The 23,838-nt window shown below is 36.5% G+C and overlaps 1 protein-coding gene across 2 annotated transcripts in view; it reads left to right on the forward strand.

The window, feature by feature from the left end:
• Positions 1–23,838, forward strand: part of SCN9A (sodium voltage-gated channel alpha subunit 9) — a 176,744-nt gene that overhangs the window by 54,113 nt on the left and 98,793 nt on the right. For both annotated transcript variants that reach the window (XM_032408958.1, XM_032408967.1), the window contains exons 2-6: positions 16,838–17,145; positions 20,481–20,599; positions 21,151–21,240; positions 21,766–21,894; positions 23,351–23,442. In XM_032408958.1, coding sequence (XP_032264849.1) covers positions 16,888–17,145; positions 20,481–20,599; positions 21,151–21,240; positions 21,766–21,894; positions 23,351–23,442 — 688 coding nt within the window. In that variant the 5' untranslated portion in view covers positions 16,838–16,887. The remainder of the gene's footprint in view (positions 1–16,837; positions 17,146–20,480; positions 20,600–21,150; positions 21,241–21,765; positions 21,895–23,350; positions 23,443–23,838) is intronic.

The following is a 23,838-nucleotide window of genomic DNA, read 5'->3' on the forward strand; positions in this document are numbered from 1 at the left end:
AATATCCTATCTTAATCCCTCTAGTCACAGTTAAATAAGAAATTCAAATATTACTTGCTTTCTACAAGAAATGTTGAAAATTGTCAAATAAAATTTACTGCTAAAAGAATTCTATGGGAAATATTTTTATTTTTTTTAAAGATTTTTATTTGTTTATTTGAGAGAGAGAGAGCAAGCATGAATTGGGGGAGGGGCAGAGGGAGAGGGAGAAGCAGACTGTCCACCAACCAGGGAGCCCGATGCAGGGCTCGAGCCCAGGACCCTGAGATTATGACCTGAGCCGAAGGCAGACACTTAACCAACTAAGCCACCAGCTGCCCCTATGGGAAATATTTTTAAGAGAATAATTAATTCCATTCTTTAAATGTAGATTTCATATGTAAGACAAAGTATGCTAATAATAATCATTACCGAAGCATAATTCATATTACAAAATTATATGGACATAATACACACATATCCTATCTGAACCACAATAGAGTTGACACTCTGACATTAATAAATCAATTGGGAACTACAATTTAGTGTTCCAGTATTAGGTACCTGCCATGGGGCCAAGAAGGTAATAGAAGCCCCTGCGACCTTTGCCAGTGTAAGATAAAGGGCACAGCCCACATTTTCTCCTTTCAGTCCTTTAGGTAAGAATTGGTTTTGGTGTTCACTAAGTGATTTCTGGGAGATACCCAATTTGATTTCCAAGTATGTAGGTGAGCCCCGCCCCCTCCGCCGCCCGGTCTCACTCTCAGGGGTTATCCCATGTGAAAAGGCTTCATAGGACTCTGAGGACTAAAGGAATCCCCCAAAGCAGCTTCCTGGAGGCTGTTGCTGATAATAGAAGACAGTTTTCAGAATAATAGTGTATTCTGAGTCATAGCAGGCATCCAGAGTCCCTAAGACTCTAGAGAGACTACCTGTGATATTTCTTGCTTGAAGGAAGGGATCATTCTTGTACTCTGTTCACAGATTCCATTAATGATATTTAATGCTTCTCAGAAGGTGAACCAAGTGGAAGAATTCATTTCCTTCTGAGCTTGTTCAGAAATAACAATTCAATTTAAAAAAAAGAAAAAAGAAAAATTATTGATATACCTCTTGAGCCACATAACTTTGTCTAATTAAAAAATATATTTTCCAAGTTTTCATATAAAGTTCAAGGCAACAAAGATGAATTAATGGGCTTTCCTTAAATTCCAGCAGCAATCTAAACCTCTGAGCAATCAATATTTATTCTAGGGCTACTTGCAGTGTCTAACATTATATTTTACAAAGTAACTGGTTCTATTCTAAATGCTTCAATGATTTTAGGCTCAGAGTGGATGCATAACTTCAATAACCAAGGTCACATCCATAGCTAGTAAATGGCAAACCCAGGATTCAAACTCCAGTCTTTCTAGCTCTAGAACTTGCACTTGAATCACTACTCTAAACCAAAACTCTGCTTCTTTTATACCCATGTGTGAAATATGCTTCATGTTTAAAAGGCTAGTAATTCCTATAAATTGAAATACCCTCAAGATTAATGAAATTAATAGATCTTAATTATAGATGCATGATGAAATTGTTCAAAGTAAGGAATTCAAATGGAAGAACAAGTTAGTACTATTAACAGCACCATTTTTTTTTTCATGGTAACTATGTGGAAAACTCTCTACTAAGTACTTTACACAGACTTAACCATCCTAATCCAAATACTCTTTGAGGCAGTGATTATTAACACCATTTTTCAAACTAGGAAACTGAAGCTCAGAGAAGTTAAGTCATCTGGGCAGGGTCAATAGCTATAAAAGGTAGAACAGGGATTGTGATGTTCAACGTCAAGATGATTACTTATCTGTGAGCTACTGGAACCAGTTTGGATTTTTCTTTATTTAATACAAGTATACTTTGTGGTATATGTTAACTATTCCCAAAGGATTTTATCTATTTCACATTTTGGAAATTGAGCCATATTTCCAAAGTCTTGCAGAAACTCAAATTTAGAAAGAAACTAGAAACTCATGGTTTTTTTTTTAAGTGTATACACTCCTAAATAGTGTTCATAAAGTAATACATACCTATAGTTTTTAAGTTGATTAAATAAACATGTTTCTTTTAATATCTTTATCTTTTTTTTGCAATACTGTCATTTATTCCCCCCCAAAAATTGAAGTATATTTGGCATATAATATTACATAACTTCCAGGTGTATAACATAATGAATTGATATTTGTATACATTGTGAAATGATCACTACAATAAGTAGTTACCATCTGACATCATACCTAATTATAAATTTTTTTCTTTTTTTTCTTCTGATGAGGACTTTGAAGATTTACTTTCTTAGAAACTTTCAAATATTTAATACAGTATTATTGACTCTAGTCACCATGGAAGATTGGCTTTTTAAAATAAATACTTGGAAAAACTAGATGTAGCTCTCGGTGATTTTACATCAGGAATACATCCTCCTTCTCCTCGCTTATTGGTAGCAGCCGATTATCTGAGGTCACATAAGAGCTGACCAGTTTGAAGGATGAGTGAGTATAGGGGCATTCCAGCAAGGAGCACTGCATGCCTCAAATGAAAGTGGAGAGAATGAAGGAAACAAAAATGGAGTTTCCAAGCCTAATAGGGATGAAGTAATGTGAGCCCAACATGAGTGATACTTAAAATATTGAGAATTAAAACCAAAAATTAACATGGTGAAGAATTTGCTTTGCTTTTTTTCATTGTCTTGGATTTTAGAGCTGGAAGTATATACTAAGGGACTGAGGATATTTTTGTTAATCTCACATCCCTTTCTTTCCTATTATGCTCTCTTTTCTTATTTGAAAAGATCTTCCTTCCATCCTTCTTTCCATCATTCAATGTCGTTTCTCATTCTTCCTTCCATCCTTCAGTGTCATTTCTCATTCTTCCTTGTGTCTCTCTTCATTCCAACTTTTCTTTCTTTAACTGAGCATAACAGATTCAGAGTTCAAAATATGTGGTGCTTTTCTTTTTTTTTAATTTTTTTATTTAAATTCAACTTAGTTAATATATAGTGTATTATTAGTTTCAGGGGTAGAGTTTAGTGATTCCTCAGTCTTATATAATACCCAGTGCTCATTACATCATGTGCCCTCCTTAATGCCCATCACCGAATTACCCCATCTCCCCAACCACCTCCCCTCCAGCAACCCTCAGTTTGTTTCCTATAGTTAAGAGTCTCTTATGGTTTGCCTCCCTCTCTGTTTTTATCTTATTTTATTTTTCCTTCCCTTTCCCTATGTTCATCTGTTTTCACATGTGAGTGAAATCATATGGTATTTGTCTTTCTCTGACTGACTTATTTTGCTTAGCATAATACCCTCTAGCTCCGTCCATGTCGTCCTTGCAAATGGCAAGATTTCATTCTTTTTGATGGCTGAGTAATATTGCATTGTGTGTGTGTGTGTGTCTATACACAATGTAATATATATACATATATGTGTGTGTGGTGCTTTTCTTGAGTGGAATTTATGTTTATCCTTTCAATTTTAAAATGGAGATTTTGAACTTTGATATTTTACATTTCTACTCTTCAAAATAAAACAAAATCCAAAAAGTTTTGTACACCTTTAATTGGATTTGTTTTTCTCTTGTTAAGTAATAAAACCTGGTCACTAAGTTGTATGTATTCATCAGATGTTTTCACTTTAGTGCATTTGTTGCTTTAAAATGGTTCTTAAAGGGCTCCTGGGTGGCTCAATCATTAAGCGTCTGCCTTTGGCTCAGGTCATGATCCCAGGGTCCTGGAATCGAGCCCCGCATCAGGCTCCCTGCTCAGTGATCCTGCTTCTCCCTCTGCCACTCCCCTTGCTTGTGTTCCCTCTCTCTCTCTCTCTCTGTCAAATAAATAAATAAAATCTTTTAAAAAAATGGTTCTTAAAAGGAGATTCACATCAATAATTTATGCTTTTTAAAAGTAGACAAGCGTAGGCCCTCTCCCTAAAAGTTTGTTTCAGCATTACTTGGGTGAGCCCTGGCAGCTGTATTTTTTTTTAATTTACATGGATGATTCTTCTATACACTGTGGTGAGAACCACAATGGAGTATACCTTTATTTTGACATGCATTTTTGGCAGCGATAGGGACAAGTGACACTTAGCTGCCTTCTTACTATTACCTAACATAAGTGAAAAGAGCTTTTAAAACATAGTCCTTAAGAAAGTAGTAGGGAATAATACTTGTTAATTCCATACTATGGGTTCTTGATATTAGTATAATGTAGTGCCAGTTTCTAAACCTAATTATGGAAGAATTGGTGTCAGATTCAGTGATGTTTGGTAATATTGAAAATCACACTTTCAGCAAGCCAGCCATAGGAGGCACCTAAAAAAATGTTCCATATTCATCTAAGAGAGAAAGTAGAAGACATTTCTTACCTGTGGGAGTTTGCAGTGTGACACAATAGGCCTTTGAAAGAGAGATATTAACAAAATAAATTTCAAATTGTCTCCAGTTTATTATATAGATTATGGGTCTAATATATAGATTTTTTTTCAAAACCTTGTCTTTATTATTGGAGTTCTAAATTTTCACTAGAATGATCTTTTTAATTGAACCTCTTTCATACATTTCAGCGTGATGACTCTTGATTACGTTTCCTATATCATTTTTTGTATTATTTTCTCTCTTCATTTGCTGCTCCCTCTTTAGAGACTGATGCTGGGACTCCCTAAATTATTCCACATCTCCTGAATTTTGTTCTGAGTTTTCCTTTGCTCTTTTGCTCTACTGTATTGGCACAAATCTAAAGTACAGAACGCTATGAATTTTTTTCACATATATATACTTGTGAGACCATCACACATATCAATTCTCACACACCTGAGAATTCTCACTTTTGCTCCTTCCTGGTAAAGTACCTTTGAAAGGTAACTAAAATTCTGACTTCTACTTCTTTTCAGCAAATATTCTATTGAAATTTTTATTTTGATGGTCTTGCCTCCAATTACCAAGAATTTTTTATTGTTTTTGATAGCTTATTCTTTTCAGTAAGAGATTATCTTCTCAAATTTCTCTGAGAATACTAATTTTAACCTCTTAATATTCCCCTATGTTTGCTAAATTTTTTCTTTCTTCTAGAGTTAGGAGTTTGGTCTGGTCATCTCTGTCCTTCAGTTATATGTTTGGTAGTCCTTGATTACCAATTCATCCTTAATTATCTATTAATATTTATGAATGAAAGACTATGTTGCTGTTGTTTAGGGTTGCTTCTGCCTTTATGTATGTCTGTTTCCCAAACAAATCCTCCCTTGACAGAGAGGAATGCCTGCAAGCTTTGTGTATGTGGATGGTGTGTATGTGTCTGATTGGCTACATTTTAGGATATGGGCAAGGAAAAGGCAAGAAGAGTCTACCTTCATGGAAAATCCTAAATAATATACCAAAATACCAGGGGTAATAAGAAAATATAGCAAAGCCACAAGGCGTAAGGGTAATTAGTAAACATTAAATAGGTTCAATTTTACCATTTTAGCATCAAACCATTGTTCCATTTTGTTATTCAAAACAGTGTTTCCAAACTGTCTTCTGAAGAACACATGAGAAATAAACATGTGAAATACAAAGGGTTCTGTACCAGGTTGAGGTTATCCTTAGGAAATGAGTGAGGAAGTGAAGATAATTGAATTGAGAATGGTGATGGGGGCTTCAACTGTAACTGAATATTTTTATTTCTTCAAAAAACAAAAAGTTAAAGGTCCAAAGCAAATATGGGAAACTGTTAAAGTTTGTTAAATCTATCATTTTCTATACTTTTCTGTGTGTTTGAAATATTTCATAATTTATCATTTCTAACATTATCAAAATAAAACAGCAACAACAACAAGAGTCCTGTGATCTAGCAGATTCAGAATCTGCCATATATCAACTCTATCAAACTCTTAAATGTATAAAGTCTCTAATAGTCTAGTGGCAGAGAAATTTGTTTGTTTTCTATTCCAGTATTTTTGAAATTTAGCCACAGAACTCTTTTATGGCATATTATTTCATATTGCATGGGCCAGTATTCACAGCAGTTTTTGATAGGCTGCTTTATAATTTATACCCAATTACTTCCCAAAATAATTTGAGGAATTATTCAGTGAAAAACTAATATATTTAAAATGAAAATAGAAATAAAAATTCAAAAACACCTGAGAAAAAGGTAGTAAATTAAAAAAAAAAAAAGTCCATCTTCCCCTTGACACCCTAGGGGTCTTATGTCAATTAATTCAGAGATTAATGTTTTGGTTTAGCCTGGGGATAAATCACACTGCTTCACACTTGGATATAGAGGAGGAAATGTGGAAACGTGACCTGTAATATTGTTGGGTAGATATACTTTGTCAACTTGTTTTCTGACCTTGTTAACCCATGGGCCAACTCTTATGACTTCTCTGCTGAACAGAAATATATTTTTCTATGTTTTAACTTTCTCAGATGACTGCGTAGGCTGTGGCTTCTGCTAATCTCCTCACTAGGATAGTCCTCTCTTCTTCAGATTTATGAAGACTCTTCAGTGTCTTCTCTGGTTTTCAATGACATAATGAAACTTTTCCCTACTGTCTGCCTTTATTTTCATTGCAATGGGAATTTGGAAGCCGGGGGTAATAAACACATGGGATAAGACCATTAGAAGTCATAAATTAGAAGTTGAAAGTGCCTTGACTGGAAAAATGTATGAGGAAAAAATAGATGATAGATGATAGATAGATAGATAGATAGATAGATAGATAGATAGATAGTACATGCATATAGGCATAGATAATAGATAAGAAGGGAGTTCAGAATAAGTATTTTTATATCTATTTTAACTGTGAGAAATCCTAGATACAAGGATACTACCTTCATTTTTTGTTTTCAGTAGCTGTGTAAGTATCATCTAATATTGAGGTTAATGGTAGCTGGGCAAAATAGTCATGAGAACATAAAAATATCTTTATGTGCAATATTCAAAAGAAAATGCAGTCATAGTAATATTAATTAGTGGAAATATAATATCTTTCAAAATTTTAAATTAAACATAAAAGAATAAATATTGATTGATTTTATTAAATTTATTAAATTCAAGTCAAATAAATTTCAATGCATCTTTTCAAAGTAATTTTTTTGGATAAAAATGCATGAATTTTCCTTATAAAAATTTGAAAAATAAAGCTACAAAGAAAGTAATAAAAATAACCCATGATCCCTCAGCTGTGAATAACCTTCATTGAATATATTGTGCATTTAATTTCAGACTTTCTGTACATTTTAAAAATTGAGATGAATATACAGGAATGTGTGTGTATAACACACACATTAGTTATCCATTATAAGATTTGTATAATTCATTAAATAGTCTTTAGAAGCATTCTTTAAATGCCACTCCGTTTTTCATTATATGTTCATTTTTTATTTAATGAAACCCTATTAGGCTTTTAGGTTAATTATAATTTTTCAATATTATGGAAACATTGCAGTGAACATCTTCATAAATGTTTGAGGACATCTGAGATTATTGCTTTTGGATAAATCCTAGAAGGGAGGTTATTTGGCAATAAAAATGAATTAACATATTTAAGGTTTTTGATAGTTATTGTAGAATTCTCCTCGAAAGTTTATACACATTATTTATTCCCATAATCCAGATAGGAGGCTGTGACTTCCCCTATACCCTCCAACCTAGAGGATGTTGATAGAATCTGATCTGAGTCTCTTAAGCTTACATTCCAAGACAGTGATTGTAAACTGATGCTTACCGTATTCCTTCACCAGCCTAACCTGGAAAATACCTCCCAAGCATGGTACCAGTGACATGAATCACCCGCCAGCCCTGCTGTTTGTATGTACTTTAGTGAATCAGAACCTATATGTTGAGGGTGTGCATAAATAGAGAGTGAGGGGAAGACAAAGAAGGGAAAAGCGAATAGGGATAGTGGAACTGGGGATTGGACATCGGAGTTCATGACATCTACTTACCTGAATTTGTCAAATAATTCCTGAAAGAGATGACACCTCCTTTTGAATGTAGGGTGTACAAAAATACCAGTTCTTCTGCCATCTTTTCTCCAAAATACCAGGTATGTGTACACTGAAAGTCTTTTGTGGGAAGTAATCTTCCCTCCCCTGTATGGTTTCCAAAAGTGTTGAGGAATCTCCTAAACCCAAGGGGAAACTGCACTCACTGCCTTATTTCTCAGATTGAGGTGGTACAGTTTCTAAAAGGCTACTAAGGTCTTTTTAAAATACATAGATTTCTGGTAAGGAGTATTCTTATACTGTGCCCAAATAACTGAGGGTAAAAGTCATACACTTTGTTCTAAACATAATTGAAGTTTATTTTGTTTGATATGGAAATAGGAGAAACCTGGAAAAGAATAGTTTTAGCTTCTCCCCCCTCTTTTTCTGAATCTATGTAATCTCTGTTGTCACTACTATGATTTGCTTAATTTTTATATTTAGCATTGGAAAATAAAAGAGCAGACCATGGCTTCTCTTAGTTCACTCTCCCTCTGCGTTTGGTGATATTTACTTATTATACAGCTTTTCAAGCCATTTGCAATGGGTCGACATAATAGATGTTGGGATGTCCTTACTCTGAGGCAATCTTAATGTAAAAAGAAAAAAAAGACTTATTTTTATTTTTTAATGGAGAAGTTACAAAGTCACCCTGACTCATTGAAATAATGAGTTTGTTATTTTTAAAGCAAGAACTGTTAGGAGGAGGAGCAAGATGGCAGAGGAGTAGGAGACCTAAATTTCATCTGGTCCCAGGAATTCAGCTGGATAGGGATCAAACCATTCTGAACACCTACGAACTCAACAGGAGATCAAAGAAAAGAAGAGCAGCAACTCTCTGAACAGAAAAGCGACCACTTTCTGGAAGGTAGGACATACAGAGAAGTGAATCCGAGGCGATATTTGGGAAGAGAGACGGCAGGGGAGGGGGGCCTCCATCAGCCGCTCCCGGCAAGTGATAGAGCCACGGAACACAAAATCGGAACTTTTAGAAGTCTGCTCCGCTGAGGGACATCGCTCCAGTGGCTAAGCGGGGGGATGGAACCCTCGCTGGAACAGTGTGCTCTCAGGACCCTCGGGGTCACAGAAAGACTGGGGGTCACTGAATGTGGCAGAGCTCCCAGGTATTGGAGCAGGGAAGCCAGCTGCAAAGACAGAGCCGAGGACTGGGCTCTCAGCTCGGGGTTGCCATAAACCGTGATCCGCGGCACAGTCGGGCCACTGCTCTTCCAGCAGGGACCCAACAAGCGGCAGATGGGGGGAGACTCCCCTCCCTCCCCTGGGAGGAGCAGCGCCGGAGCGCACCGCAGGGATCTGCTGGGTTTGGAGATCGCTTCTCTGCCTTTTGGTTAAGATCAAGTGTGGAGACTCCAAACCGGGTCATGTGCCAGAGATAGAAATGCTCAGTCACAGGCCAGGTGAGCACAGAGTGCAGCTGGAGACCGAGGAGACGGGAGTGATTGACTGCTTTTCTCTGGGGGCTCACTGAGGAGTGGGGCCCGGAGTTCTCGGCTCCTCTGAGGCAGAGATTGGGAGGCCGCCATTTTCACTCTCGTCCTCCAAAGCTGTACGGAAATCTTGCAGGGAACAAAAGCTCCTGAGAGCAAACCCAAGCAGATTACTTAGCCTGGCCCCCGGCAAGGGTGGGGCAATCCCGCCTCCCGAAAAGACATCTGAGAACCATGGCAACAGGCCCCTCCCCCAGAAGATCCACAAGAACAGCCAGCCAAGACCAAGTTTACCGATCAATGAGAATGGCAGAACTCCAGCGCTAGGGGAATACAGCACATAGAATTCATGGCTTTTTTCCTCCTGATTCTTTAGTCTTTCAAAGTTAATTTTTTTAATATTCTTTTTCTATTTTTTTTTTGAATTTTTCTTTTTCCCTTTTCAACCAACATCTCATCAATCCCTTTTTTAAAAATCTTTTTTATTTTTCATTTTTAGAGTCATATTCTATCCCTTCACAGTAGTTAACTTTATTTTTGGTATATATGTAAGTTCATCTCTCTTTAAAATTTTGGGATACAGTTTCTTCTAACAGACCAAAATATACCCTAAATCTCTAGCGTATGGCTTTGTTCTAGTCTCCTGCCTAATCACATTCTCTGCCCCTTTTTGTTTTTTTAATTCCTCTTCCTTCTTTTCTCAACCAAATTCTTATCTTATCAATTCCTTTTATAAAATCTTCTATAATTTTCATCTTTATAGTCATATTCCATCCCTTCATCGTATTTACCCTTATTTTTGTACACATGTAAGTTTTTCTTCTTTAAAATTTTGGGAGGCACTTTCTTCTAAGACCAAAATATGCCCAAAATCTAGTGTATGGCACTGATCTCTTCACCAGCCTGATCATATTTGATCATATTTTTTTTTAATCTTTTTCTTTTTTTTTTCTTTTTACTTTCTTTCCCTTTCTTTTGCCCTGGTTTCAGGTCTCTTCTGATTTGTTTAGTGTATATTTTTCTGGGGTCATTGTTACCCTGTTAGCATTTTGTTCTCTCATTCATCTATTCTCCTCTGGAAAAAATGACAAGATGGGAAAAATCACCTCAAAAAAAGACAAGAGGAAGTACTGACTGCCAGGGACCCAATCAATATGGACATTAGTAAGATATCGGAACTAGAGTTAAGAATGACGATTATAAAGATACTAGCTGGGCTTGAAAAAAGCATGGAAGATACTAAAGAAACCCTTTCTGGAGAAATAAAAGAACTAAAATCTAACCAAGTCAAAATCAAAAAGGCTATTAGTGAGGTGCAATAAAAAATGGAGGCTCTAACTTCTATGATAAATGAGGCAGGAGAGTGAAATAGTGATACAAAAGACCAAATGATGGAAAATAAAGAAGCTGAGAAAAAGAGAGATAAACAACTACTGGCTCATGAGGGCAGAATTCAAGAGATAAGTGATACCATAAGACAAAACAATATTAGAATAATTGGGATCCCAGAAGAAGAAGAAAGAGAGAGAGGGGCAGAAGGTATATTGGAGCAAATTATAGCAGAGAACTTCCCTAATTCGGGGAAGGAAACAGGAGGCCAAATCCAGGAGGCACAGAGAACCCCCCTCAAAATCAATAAAAGTCAACACCCCAACATCTAATAGTAAAACTTAGGAGTCTCAGAGACAAAGAGAAAATCCTGAAAGCAGCTCGGGACAAGAGGTCTGTAACCTACAATATTAGAAACATTAGATTGGCAACAGACCTATCCACAGAGACCTGGCAAGCCAGAAAAGAGTGGCATGATATATTCAGAGCAGTAAATGAGAAAAATATGCAGCCAAGAATACTATATCCAGCTAGGCTGTCATTGAAAATAGAAGGAGAGCTAAAAAGCTTCCAGGACAAACAAAAACTAAAGAAATTTGCAAACACAAAACCAGCCCTACAAGAAATATTGAAAGGGGTCCTCTAAGCAAAAAGAGAGCCTAAAAGTAACATAGATCAGAAAGGAACAGAGACAATATACGGTAATAGTCACCTTACAGGCAATACAATGGCACTACATCCATATCTTTCAATAGTTACCCTGAATGTAAATGGGCTAAATGCCCCAATCAAAAGACACAGGGTATCAGATTGGATAAAAAACAAGACCCATCAATATGCTGTCTTTAAGAGATTCATTTTAGACCCGAAGACACCTCCAGATTGAAAGTGAGGGGGTGGAAAACCATTTACCATGCTAATGGACAACAAAAGAAAGCTGGGGTGGCAATCCTTATATCAGACAAATCAGATTTTAAACCAAAGACTATAATAAGAGATGAGGAAGGACACTATATCCTACTTAAAGGGTCTATCCAACAAGAAGATCTAACAATTGTAAATATCTATGCCCCTAACATGGGAGCAGCCAATTATATAAGCCAATTAATAACAAAATCAAAGAAACACATCGACAACAATATAATAATAGTGAGGGACTTTAACACTCCCCTCACTGAAATGGACAGATCATCTAAGCAAAAGATCACCAAGGAAATAAAGACTTTAAATGACACACTGGACCAAATGGACTTCACAGATATAGTCAGAACATTCCATCCCAAAGCAACAGAATACACATTCTTCTCTAGTGCCCATGGAACATTCTCCAGAATAGATCACATCCTAGGTCACAAATCAGGTCTCAACCGGTACCAAAAGATTGGGATCATTCCCTGCATATTTTTGGACCACAGTGCTTTGAAACTACAACTCAATCACAAGAGGAAAGTCGGAAAGAACTCATATACATGTAGGCTAAAGAGCATCCTACTAAAGAATGAATGGGTCAACCAGGAAATTAAAGAAGAATTAAAAAAATTCATGGAAACCAATGAAAATGAAAACACAACTGTTCAAAATCTTTGGGATGCAGCAAAGGCAGTCCTAAGAGGAAAGTATATAGCAATACAAGCCTTTCTCAAGAAACAAGAAAGGTCTCAAATACACAACCTAACCCTACACCTAAAGGAGCTGGAAAAAGAACAGCAAATAAAGCTTAAACCCAGCAGGAGAAGAGAAATCATAAAGATCAGAGCAGAAATCAATGAAATAGAAACCAAAAAAACAGTAGAACAGATCAACAAAACCAGGAGCTGGTTCTTTGAAAGAATTAATAAGATTGATAAGCCCCTGGCCAGACTTATCAAAAAGAAAAGAGAAAGGACCCAAATGAATAAAATCATGAATGAAAGAGGAGAGATCACAACCAACACCAAAGAAATTCAAACAATAAGAACATATTATGAGCAACTCTATGCCAGCAAATTAGATAACCTGGAAGAAATGGATGCATTCCTAGAGATGTATCAACTACCAAAACTGACCCAGGAAGAAATAGAAAACCTGAACAGACCTATAACCACCAAGGAAATTGAAGCAGTCATCAAAAATCTCCAACAAACAAGAGCCCAGGGCCAGATGGCTTCCCAGGGGAATTCTTCCAAACATTTAAAGAAGAATTAATACCTATTCTTCTGAAACTGTTCCAAAAAATAGAAATGGAAGGAAAACTTCCAAACTCATTTTATGAGGCCAGCATTACCTTGATCCCAAAATCAGGCAAAGACCCCTTCAAAAAGGAGGACTACAGACCAATATCCCTGATGAACACGGATGCAAAAATTCTCACCGAAATACTCGCCAATAGGATCCAACAGTACATTAAAAGGATTATTCACCACGACCAAGTGGGATTTATTCCTGGGCTGCAAGGTTGGTTCAACATCCGCAAATCAATCAATGTGATACAATACATTAATAAAAGAAAGAACAAGAACCATATGATCCTTTCAATAGATGCAGAAAAAGCATTTGACAAAGTACAGCATTCTTTCTTGAGCAAAACTCTTCAGAGTGTAGGGATAGAGGGTACATACCTCAATATCATAAAAGCCATCTATGAAAAACCCACAGCGGATATCATTCTCAATGGGGAAAAACTGAGAGCTTTCCCCTTAAGGTCAGGAATGCGGCAGGGATGTCCACTATCACCACTGCTATTCAACATATTACTAGAAGTCCTAGCCACAATAATCAGACAACAAAAAAGAAATAAAAGGCATCCGAATCAGCAAAGAAGAAGTCAAACTCTTCACTCTTTGCAGATGATATGATACTTTATGTGGAAAACCCAAAAGACTCCACCCCAAAACTGCTAGAACTCATACAGGAATTCAGTAAAGTGGCAGGATATAAAATCAATGCTCAGAAATCAGTGGCATTCCTATACACCAACAACAAGACAGAAGAAAGAGAAATTAAGGAGTTGATCCCATTTACAATTTCACCCAAAACCATAAGATACCTAGGAATAAATCTGACCAAAGAGGCAAAGAATCTGTACTCAGAAAACTATAAAATACTCATGAAAGAAATTGAGGAAGACACAAAGAAACGGAAAAACATTCCATGCTCATGGATTGGAAGAACAAATATTGTGAAGATGTCAATGCTACCTAGAGCAATCTACACATTTAATGCAATCCCTATCAAAATACCATCCACTTTTTTCAAAGAAATGGAAAAATAATCCTAAAATTTGTATGGAACCAGAAAAGACCCCAAATACCCAGAGGAATGTTGAAAAAGAAAAGCAAAACTGGTGGCATCACAATTCCGGACTTCAAGCTCTATTACAAAGCTGTAACCATCAAGACAGTATGGTACTGGCACAAAAACAGACACATAGATCAATGGAACAGAATAGAGAGCCCAGAAATGGACCCTCAACTCTATGGTCAGCTAATCTTCGACAAAGCAGGAAAGAATGTCCAATGGAAAAAAGTCCCTTCAACAAATGGTGTTGGGATAATTGGACAGCCACATGCAGAAGAATGAAACTGGACCATTTCCTTACACCACACACAAAAATAGACTCAAAATGGTTGAAAGACCTCAGTGTGAGACAGGAGTCCATCAAAATCCTAGAGGAGAACACAAGCAGCAACCTCTTCGACCTCAGCTGCAGCAACTTCTTCATAGAAACATTGCCAAAGGCAAGGGAAGTAAGGGCAAAAATGAACTACTGGGACTTCATCAAGATAAAAACCTTTTGCACAGCAAAGGAAACAGTCAAGAAAACCAAAAGACAACCGACAGAATGGGAGAAGATACTTGCAAATGACATATCAGATAAAGGGCTAGTATCCAAAATCTATAAAGAACTTATCAAACTCAACACCCAAAGAACAAATAATCCAATCAAGAAATGGGCAGAAGACATGAACAGACATTTTTCCAAAGAGGACATCCAAATGGCCAACAGAGACATGAAAAAGTGCTCAACATCGCTCGGCATCAGGGAAATCCAAATCAAAACTTCAGTGAGATACCACCTCACACCAGTCAGAATGGCTAAAATTAACAAGTCAGGAAACGACAGATGTTGACAAGGATGCAGAGAAAGGGGAACCCTCCTACACTGCTGGTGGGAATGCAAGCTGGTGCAGCCACTCTGGAAAACAGTATGGAGGTTCCTCAAAAAGTTGAAAATAGAGCTACCCTACGACCCAGCAATTGCACTACTGGGTATTTACCCCAAAGACACAAATGTAGGGATCCAAAGGGGTACGTGCACCCCAATGTTTATAGCAGCAATGTCCACTATAGCCAAACTATGGAAAGAGCCAAGATGTCCATCAACAGATGAACTGATAAAGAAGAAGTGGTATATATATACAATGGGATATTATGCAGCCATCAAAAAAACCCGAAATCTTGCCATTTGTAATGACGTGGATGGAACTAGAGGGTATTATGCTAAGCGAAATAAGTCAATCAGAGAAAGACAAGTATCATATGATCTCACTGATATTCTTAATCTCAGGAAACAAACTGAGGGTTGCTGGAGTGGTGGGGGGTCGGAGGGATGGGGTGGCTGTGTGATAGACATTGGGGAGGGTATGTGCTATGGTAAGCTCTGTGAATTGTGTAAGACTGATGAATCACAGACCTGTACCTCTGAAACAAATAATACATTATATGTTAAAAAAAAAGAAGAAGAAGAAGAAGATGATAGTAGGAAGGGAAAAATGAAGGGGTGGAAATTGGAGGGGGAGATGAACCATGAGAGACTATGGACTCTGAGAAACAAACTGAGGGTTCTAGAGGGGAGGGGGGTGGGGGCATGGGTTAGCCTGGTGATGGGTATTAAAGAGGGCATGTATTGAATGGAGCACTTGGTGTTATACACAAACAATGAATCATGGAACACTACATCAAAAACTAATGATGTAATGTATGGTGATTAACATAATAAAATAAAATTTTAAAAAAATACAATAAAATAAAATAAGAACTATTATTTTTATGCTTTTTTATTTATAACATTCCAAGATAATAATATATGGAACTTGACTTTTTTATTTTGTTTTTTTTTTTTCTATAGGTTTTGTATAGATATGTAAGTTATTTAGGGAAGTAGAGTTTAAATGCATATCCTATTGGTTTTTTTTTTTTAATTTTTAAATTGAAACTATCACGGATATGTTCCAAATTTCTTTTCTTTGTTCTTCCTAAATTATTTTCCCAAATTGTTTTGAATTCAAAATGAGAATATATTTTTTTCTGATTTCTAAAGGGATATGTAATTGTAAGAAAATTTAAATATGCAAAATAGAATAAAACAATCTTTCCATCACCTCATTTCAAAGAAATGAGTTTCTCCAAGAGAGAGAAGCAGAAGTTTGTGAGCATATTTTGAAATTAAGACAGAAGAGGATCAGGTGATCAGAGAGGCAAGAGAACCTGGAGAGTGGTACTATCAGAAGCACTGTCGTAAAGAATTTTAAATGAGAACGGTTAACTGAATTGGACTAAAAGTGAATACAAATGAAAAGTAAAGGGAATAGATTTTTTTTTTTCATTTAGTTGTCACTTTTTCACTTTAAAAGCTGGGAAGTGTTAAGTTCAAATTTTTAAATAAAGATGGTAGAGAGTGTGGGAAATAAATCTTGCGCATAGTAGTCAATAAATGCTAATTCAACATCATAATTCTGTGAACACATTGCTTCTTATAGTTGAAACCAAAAATATGTTTAAAGATTTATTCATTTATTTGAGAGAGAGAGCACGCGTGCACAGGACCACATGACTGGGGGTGCGGCGCAGCGGCAGGGCGGTGGGGGGGGGGGGGCTGAAGGAAAGGGGGAGAGGGAGAGAATCTCAAGCAGACTCCCTTGCTGAATGAGGAGCCAGAGGCAAGTGCATCTCATGACCCTGAGATCATGACCTGAGCTGAGATCAAGAGTCCCAGCTGAGCCACCCAGGTGTCCCCAAATCTGTTTATTATTATTTTTAATGTGCCATTTCTGGCTAGCAAACATTTAACACTTTATTTCTTTTTTTCCGCTTAGGCCTCTTATGTAAGGAGCTGAAGGGGAAATAAAATATACAGGATGAAAAGATGGCAACGTTGCCTCCCCCAGGACCTCAGAGTTTTGTCTATTTTACAAAACAGTCTCTTGCCCTCATTGAACAACGTATTGCTGAAGGAAAAACAAAGGAACCCAAAGAAGAAAAGAAAGATGATGATGAAGAAGGCCCGAGGCCAAGCAGCGACTTGGAAGCTGGCAAACAGCTGCCCTTCATCTATGGGGACATCCCCCCAGGCATGGTGTCAGAGCCCCTGGAGGACCTGGACCCCTACTATGCAGACAAAAAAGTGAGTTTATTGTGACTGCAGTAGTGCAGGCTCTGCTTGCTTCTTTTGTTCAGAGAGATATTTTATATTGAGATTAAGTGGAAGTTAGTGAAAAACCACATCATGACAAAAATGTTCAGTTAAATGCATATATAGGATATTCAGAATAGGTACTTTTAATTTTTCATCAAAACTGGTTCTGTCACTGGCATATTATTTTGATATCCTTACTCTTTCAAAATATTCAATATAATGTTCTGCCTTTTTGGACATGACATAGATTTATACCTGTAGGAATAAAATTACTGTCAATTTGAGAACTAAGACCTGGCCTATGTCCAGAATGCATTTGTATTTAGGTGACAGCTGAATCCATGGGAATATATAAGATCATTCAACTAGTAATGCATTCATGCTGAGAAATTTGAAATTTTTTCCACCAGAAAGATGGTCACTTGAGGCACCAAATAAATTGAAAACCTTTTTAACATAGGGTATAAATAGCACCTTGAAAGTAAAGAAAAAATTATTCTCGGGAGAAAAATACAGAGGGTTGCAATAATGTTGTAGCTAGTTGTAGATGTTAACAGATAAGACAAGCTATGGGTCAGTTTGTATTTGTGTTAGAAAAGTGGAGAGACTTGAGGGGCAAACAGTTGGATTTTGAGTCCTGATATGTTGAAGTAATGCAGTCATGAAGTAAATGCAGGCACATCAAAGGAAATCCATGTTAACTGGTGTCAATATTTTCCAGAGCAGAGGAATGGAAATTGTCCTCTGAAAGTCAAATGCTGAGAGTAGCAGAGCTGAGAAGGTGTTTATTACATTAGGAAAATTGGAGAAGGTTGGAAACAACTGCTGTAAAGTTTATTCCCTTGAGAAAATGAGTACAGCATTTCTGACATGGTAGCAGACACAACCAGGTTGAAGTTGAAGTTGACTAAGAGGAGTCTGTAAAGGATTAGATCAAAAGTTCCATAACTTCTCCAACATTGCTTTGCCAATATAGTGCCTGTAGACTTAGAAAGGTCCAGAAAGGCAGAATAAAGTCCATTTAAAAACAGATTTTGGGCGCTTGGGTGGCTCACTCGGTTAAGCATCCGCTTTCGGCTCAGGTCATGATCCCAGTGTCCTGGGATCCACCCCCGCGTTGGGCTCCCTGCTCAGTGGGGAGTCTGCTTCTCCCTCTGCCTCTCCCTTTGCCCCTCCTCCCTGTTTGTGCTCTCTCTCTCTCAAATACATAAAATCTTAAAAAATAATAATAATAAAAACATTTTGATTTGTTTAAAACATAAATAAAAGGGAATATTTCTTTTTATTTTTTTAAAAAAGATTTTATTTATTTATTTGACAGAGAGAGAGAGGGCACAAGAAGGGGGAGTGGGATAGGGAGAAGCAGGCTCCCCGCTGAGCAGAGAGTCCGATTTGGGACTTGATCCCGGGACCCTGAAATCATGACCCTGAAATCATGACTAGCCGAAGCAACCAACTGAGCCACCCAGGCATCCCTAAAAGGGAATATTTCTTCATAAGACATCTAGCAAGTAAGATAAAATAGAACATATTTTAAATATCTTGAGAGATATAAAATATAAGTTATATTTTGACAGTAGAAACACATCTACCTCAGTGGTAGTTGCCATGAATAGCAATACCTAATATTTTGCTTCACATTAAAACCAGCATCTCAACAGGCTGGCAGCACAGCAATAAAAAATAGAACACCTGTGAAGGCCTTGAAATATTACACAGCATTCTAATTAATCAGTCAGTATTCTGACACAGAAAGGACGAATGCTAATATGTATTAAGGATCTCTGTGTCAGGCACTGGACTTTTTCTATAAATTAGCACACATTTATTATACTGTGAGAAAGGGAGTAATATCCTATTTTAAGATGAAAGAGGGCTTGGGGAAATTAAGAAATGTGCAAAATGTTATACCTTAGAAGTTGTAGATTTTTAAAATTCAAGTTGGTTCCCCTACTGGGATATTCTGGGCAACATCTCTTAGTATAATTTAGTTTCTGTAGTACAGCAACCACTATGCTAACAACTTCACAGAAGTGAAAGAAATAATGACGAGTAAATAATGAGACAGGCAAAATAAAAAGTACCTTCTCATTTTCCTTATTACATAGTTGCTCGCTACACAATTGCAGAAAATAATAGATGAATGAATTTTAAAAAGCACAGCGTGTTAAGATTTAAAAAGACAGTGGTTGTACTCAATGACTAGATATTAATTTTAAAACTAATTTTCAGTGTAAAAGTGAACTTTATGTTAAATTATGTTTAGGCATAACCAGTATAGTGAAAGTGACCAGGACTGTAAAAGAACATCTGAAAATAGTGGATTCTGATTTGTTTTCTTGAGAACACTGCCACATACAGTTAAAAAGCAACATACTCGAATTTAGGTCCCCAATTTGGTGAAAAATATTTATTCCCAGAAGCCCATTCATAAACTTATATAAAATTCATATTAAACAACAGCAAAAGACCAAGTCAGTGTCTTCTCAATAGCACAGGTAATTTGCCTAGCAACTATAGAAAACTAAGACAAAGATTTGAACTTGGTCTTCCTAGATTGCGTGAATGTTTTCTTGTTGTTGCTGTTTATTTGTTTGGGTTTTTAAATTTTTAACTAAATACCAAAGCTATGGAGACTGTCCCTTATTGTGCAATGGTTACATAACACCTTTCAAGAATATTTGGTTCATTTGTATTATTTTTAAAAATTACTGTGGGTAGGAGCAAGCAAGTCCTTTACTTTGTATTCATTTATTTTAGCTGTTATTAGAATTATATCTAGAATAGGAAAATTGAACTGGGTAATAGGATTCTTCTAACTCTAATATTCCTTAAATTTATGAAAATGTGTTTTTGAAAGGACTCATATTTGGAACACTTGCTATTAATCATGATAATAGCCAACAAGTATTAAAATTCTCAAGGTGTTAGGGCAAAAGTCAGAGATAGCTAGTTTCTATTTAGTTTGCTTAAAATGCAGTGAAATGATAGAAGGAAATTGTATTCTAAACTAATTCCAGTGGCCACACTTACTGTTACTGATTTGGGTGTTAAAGGGATATGAAAAAGAGAAGATGCTGTATTTTGGGAGCTCCAGGCAATCCATGCTCAAAAATGGCTCACTTCTTAATTTACGAAGAAGCAATTGGCCAGTGCGACCTAAACAGCTCATTAATGGCAGTGGTATCATGTTGCTTGAGTCTGATGTCAGTGTTTCTTTAATATGACCCTACCACATGCACATGCGGTAAACTGCTGGTATAAACGTGCTAGGGTGAAATTTTGGATTCTCAATTTCATGCTGTTTTCTTTTTCTCCCACAGACTTTCATAGTATTGAACAAAGGGAAAGCAATCTTCCGTTTCAATGCCACCCCAGCTTTGTACATGCTGTCTCCTTTCAGTCCTCTAAGAAGAATATCTATTAAGATTTTAGTACACTCATATCCTTTTTAAAATGATTACTAGCATTGGTTCTTTAAAGTGTAGTTTTTGTGGGACACCTGGGTGGCTCAGTCAGTTAAGTGTCTGCCTTCAACTCAGGTCATGATCCCAGGACCTTAGGATCGAGCCCTGCATCGGGCTCCCTGCTCAGCAGGGAGTCTGCTTCTCCCTCTGCCCCTCCCCCTGCTCATGCTCTCTCTCTCTCTCTCAAATAAATAAATAAAATCTTAATAAATAAATAAAATATGGCTTTTGCTATTTATTCAAATATGGATTTTAGTCCTTTTGTACCTGAAAAGACTGGTTTTAGTTTACCAATTTCAATATAATTTGGTGTAAGACTCAGAAAATTGGGAGAACAGCAATTTTAGCATTTTAGGATAAATTACTTTATATATGACTCCCTTGTTCAAAGAGATTAAAAGAAGAGTTATAAACTCATAAAGAATTATTTTCTAGGAAAAAGTTGTTAGCATTTTAACAAGTGTCATTATCAAGTATTCAAAGCTCCCACTGTGTTCTCTTATCATATTCCTTGATTCTAAGCTACCTTATTCAGCATGCTTATCATGTGCACTATTCTGACGAACTGCATATTTATGACCATGAGTAACCCTCCAGATTGGACCAAGAATGTAGAGTAAGTGGGTATAAATACATTTTAATATCGTCTCTGTGTTATTTTATTCCTCTTCTTTCCTGCCACAAAGTTACTGCAGCTCTAAGAATTGTGTTTATCTTCCCATGTTATGTGGTTGCTTTTCTTTCAGTTATTTTTTCTTCCTCTGTGGTATTAACCTGCTACCGGTAGAATAGAATAATCAGATGCTACAGTCTTTTCTAGAAGAAAGAAAGTATCAGGTGTCCTGCCTTGTTCTTAGACATGTGTCTTTCTGATAGGAGTAATGTAGGACTTTTCCAGGCAGATCTAATACCTATGTTCTTAGTCATTTTGAATACCTCTACTTTCTGTAAGAATTTCTAATATGGACATTTTAAGATTTTCTGGAAATATCTTTACTGTAGTTTATTCTAATAGAATGGATCCATAAGCCAACAGCCACACTCCAATAGATGTCTTTCTTTGGTTGATCAGAAAAAATAAAGATTTACATGGTGCTGTATTCTCCTCATATTTAATATCCCATCGGATTATTGTGTCTAGGTATACTTTTACTGGAATATATACTTTTGAGTCACTTGTCAAAATCCTTGCAAGAGGCTTCTGTGTAGGAGAATTCACTTTCCTTCGTGACCCATGGAACTGGCTCGATTTTGTCGTCATTGTTTTTGCGTAAGTACATTCAGTTTTTTGAAATGGCAAACTCGTGAGAATGACAGACAGCACAGTATTCCAGTAAGAACAAGCCTTTGGGGTCTGACTTTTCCTGCATGTAAAGGTTGCATTTAAAGGATACTCTGTGAAAGCTAGTCATTGATAGGCAAATATTAATTTTTGAGGAAGAGCATTTCTCATTCAAAAGTGTATGACATCATTAAGATTGATCTTCTCCTCCATACTCAGCACTTGGATGGGTAGTCTATGCAGTGCAAGTAAGGTTCACACCTTTTTCCATGTCTTATTTAAAAACTAATAAAACCTGTAAGAATCACAGAAAAAGCTCGGGCCTTTAATTATAACCTATACTATTCAAGAGCTAATAAGTATATTAAAATATAGAAGTAAATCTTTTTATAAGATCTAACACTGCATACCAATCCTAACATCAGTGAATTGTATGTGTATTACATCTGCAGCCACAGTTTATTTTTAAGGGAAAAACATTACATTAAAATATAATTTAAATTAATTCACACTGCTGTTCTTTTCCCAAATACATTTGCCAGAAATATTCCCTTGTTTTTTTGAAATCTCAAACCTAGATACAATATTTTCCCTCTATCATCTTGAATTTTAAAAGTAATGCATGTTCACTGGAGGAATTTAGACAATAGAGAAGAGTCTTAGGATTTCTAGTTTCCCATTCCCTCACCACCCTGCCCACCTCCTTGTCCATCAGACTCGCTTCTTTCATGGTCACGTGACTGCTGCAGCTGTACCTGCCACCTGCTGATAAGACAACATTGTGCCAAAGAAGGCTGCCTCTTCTCAGGGGTCTCATTATTTTAATTGAGATATAATTTATATACCATAAAATTAACCCTTTTAAAGTTAAAATTCAGTGGTCTTTTTTAGTATATGTTCAAAAAGCTGTGCAACCATCACTAATCTGTAATTCCAGAATATTTCCATCATCCCCAAAAGAAGTCACTTCTATTTCCTTCTCCCCTTAATCCTTGGAAACTATTCATCAATGTTTTGAATCTATGCATTTGCCTATTCTACACATTTCATATGAATGGAATCACAGTATGTGACCTTTTGTGTCTGGCTTCTTTTAATTAGCATAGAGTTTTCACGGTTTGCTGCTGACATTTTATAGGATATTAAGTATCTATATTACCATAATGTTGAGGTCTAATAATTGAAGCATTTGATTGTTTATTTAGGCATATAAGTGTATGGAACCATTTTAATAATATATTTGCATTTTGCTCATGTAAAAGGGGTCAAATCAAATCTAATCAAATTAAATTAGTTGTGATAGGTGAAAAAAAAAAAAAGAGGGCTTGCAGAACTGTCCATTTAAATAAGAATTTTCCAAATATAGGCAATACCTTGAGTAAAGGCACAGGTAAGTATCACAGACTCTATCTAAATTCTGAATAACTCTGGTTTAATTCTACAGGTATTTAACAGAATTTGTAAACCTAGGCAATGTTTCAGCTCTTCGAACTTTCAGAGTGTTGAGAGCTTTGAAAACTATTTCTGTAATTCCAGGTAAGGAGTGATTGGTGTGAAGCATTAGGCCACTCATAACTCCAACTATTTGGGAGTTGTTCTTCGTTTGTTTGTGTGTGTGTTGTCACTGTGTTGTGTGTGAACTCCCTATTACAGATATGTGACAGAGTTTGTGGACCTGGGCAATGTCTCAGCGCTGAGAACATTCAGAGTTCTCCGAGCACTGAAAACAATTTCAGTCATTCCAGGTGAGAGTGGGGTTAAACACCAGGGCTGACTTTGACCGTTTGGAGGAAAGACAAGAACGACTTTCTCTTATGCCATTTTAATTAAATTTGATTTTTTATGTTTTTCACAATCACTATTAAAAGTCAGCCTTTGAGTTTAATCAACTGCATGGGTCTTAGAGGATAAAGATGGCCATTTGGCTCACAT

Source organism: Phoca vitulina, unplaced genomic scaffold, assembly GCF_004348235.1.
Source record: "Phoca vitulina isolate PV1807 unplaced genomic scaffold, GSC_HSeal_1.0 scaffold1, whole genome shotgun sequence".
Lineage (NCBI taxonomy): Eukaryota > Metazoa > Chordata > Mammalia > Carnivora > Phocidae > Phoca > Phoca vitulina.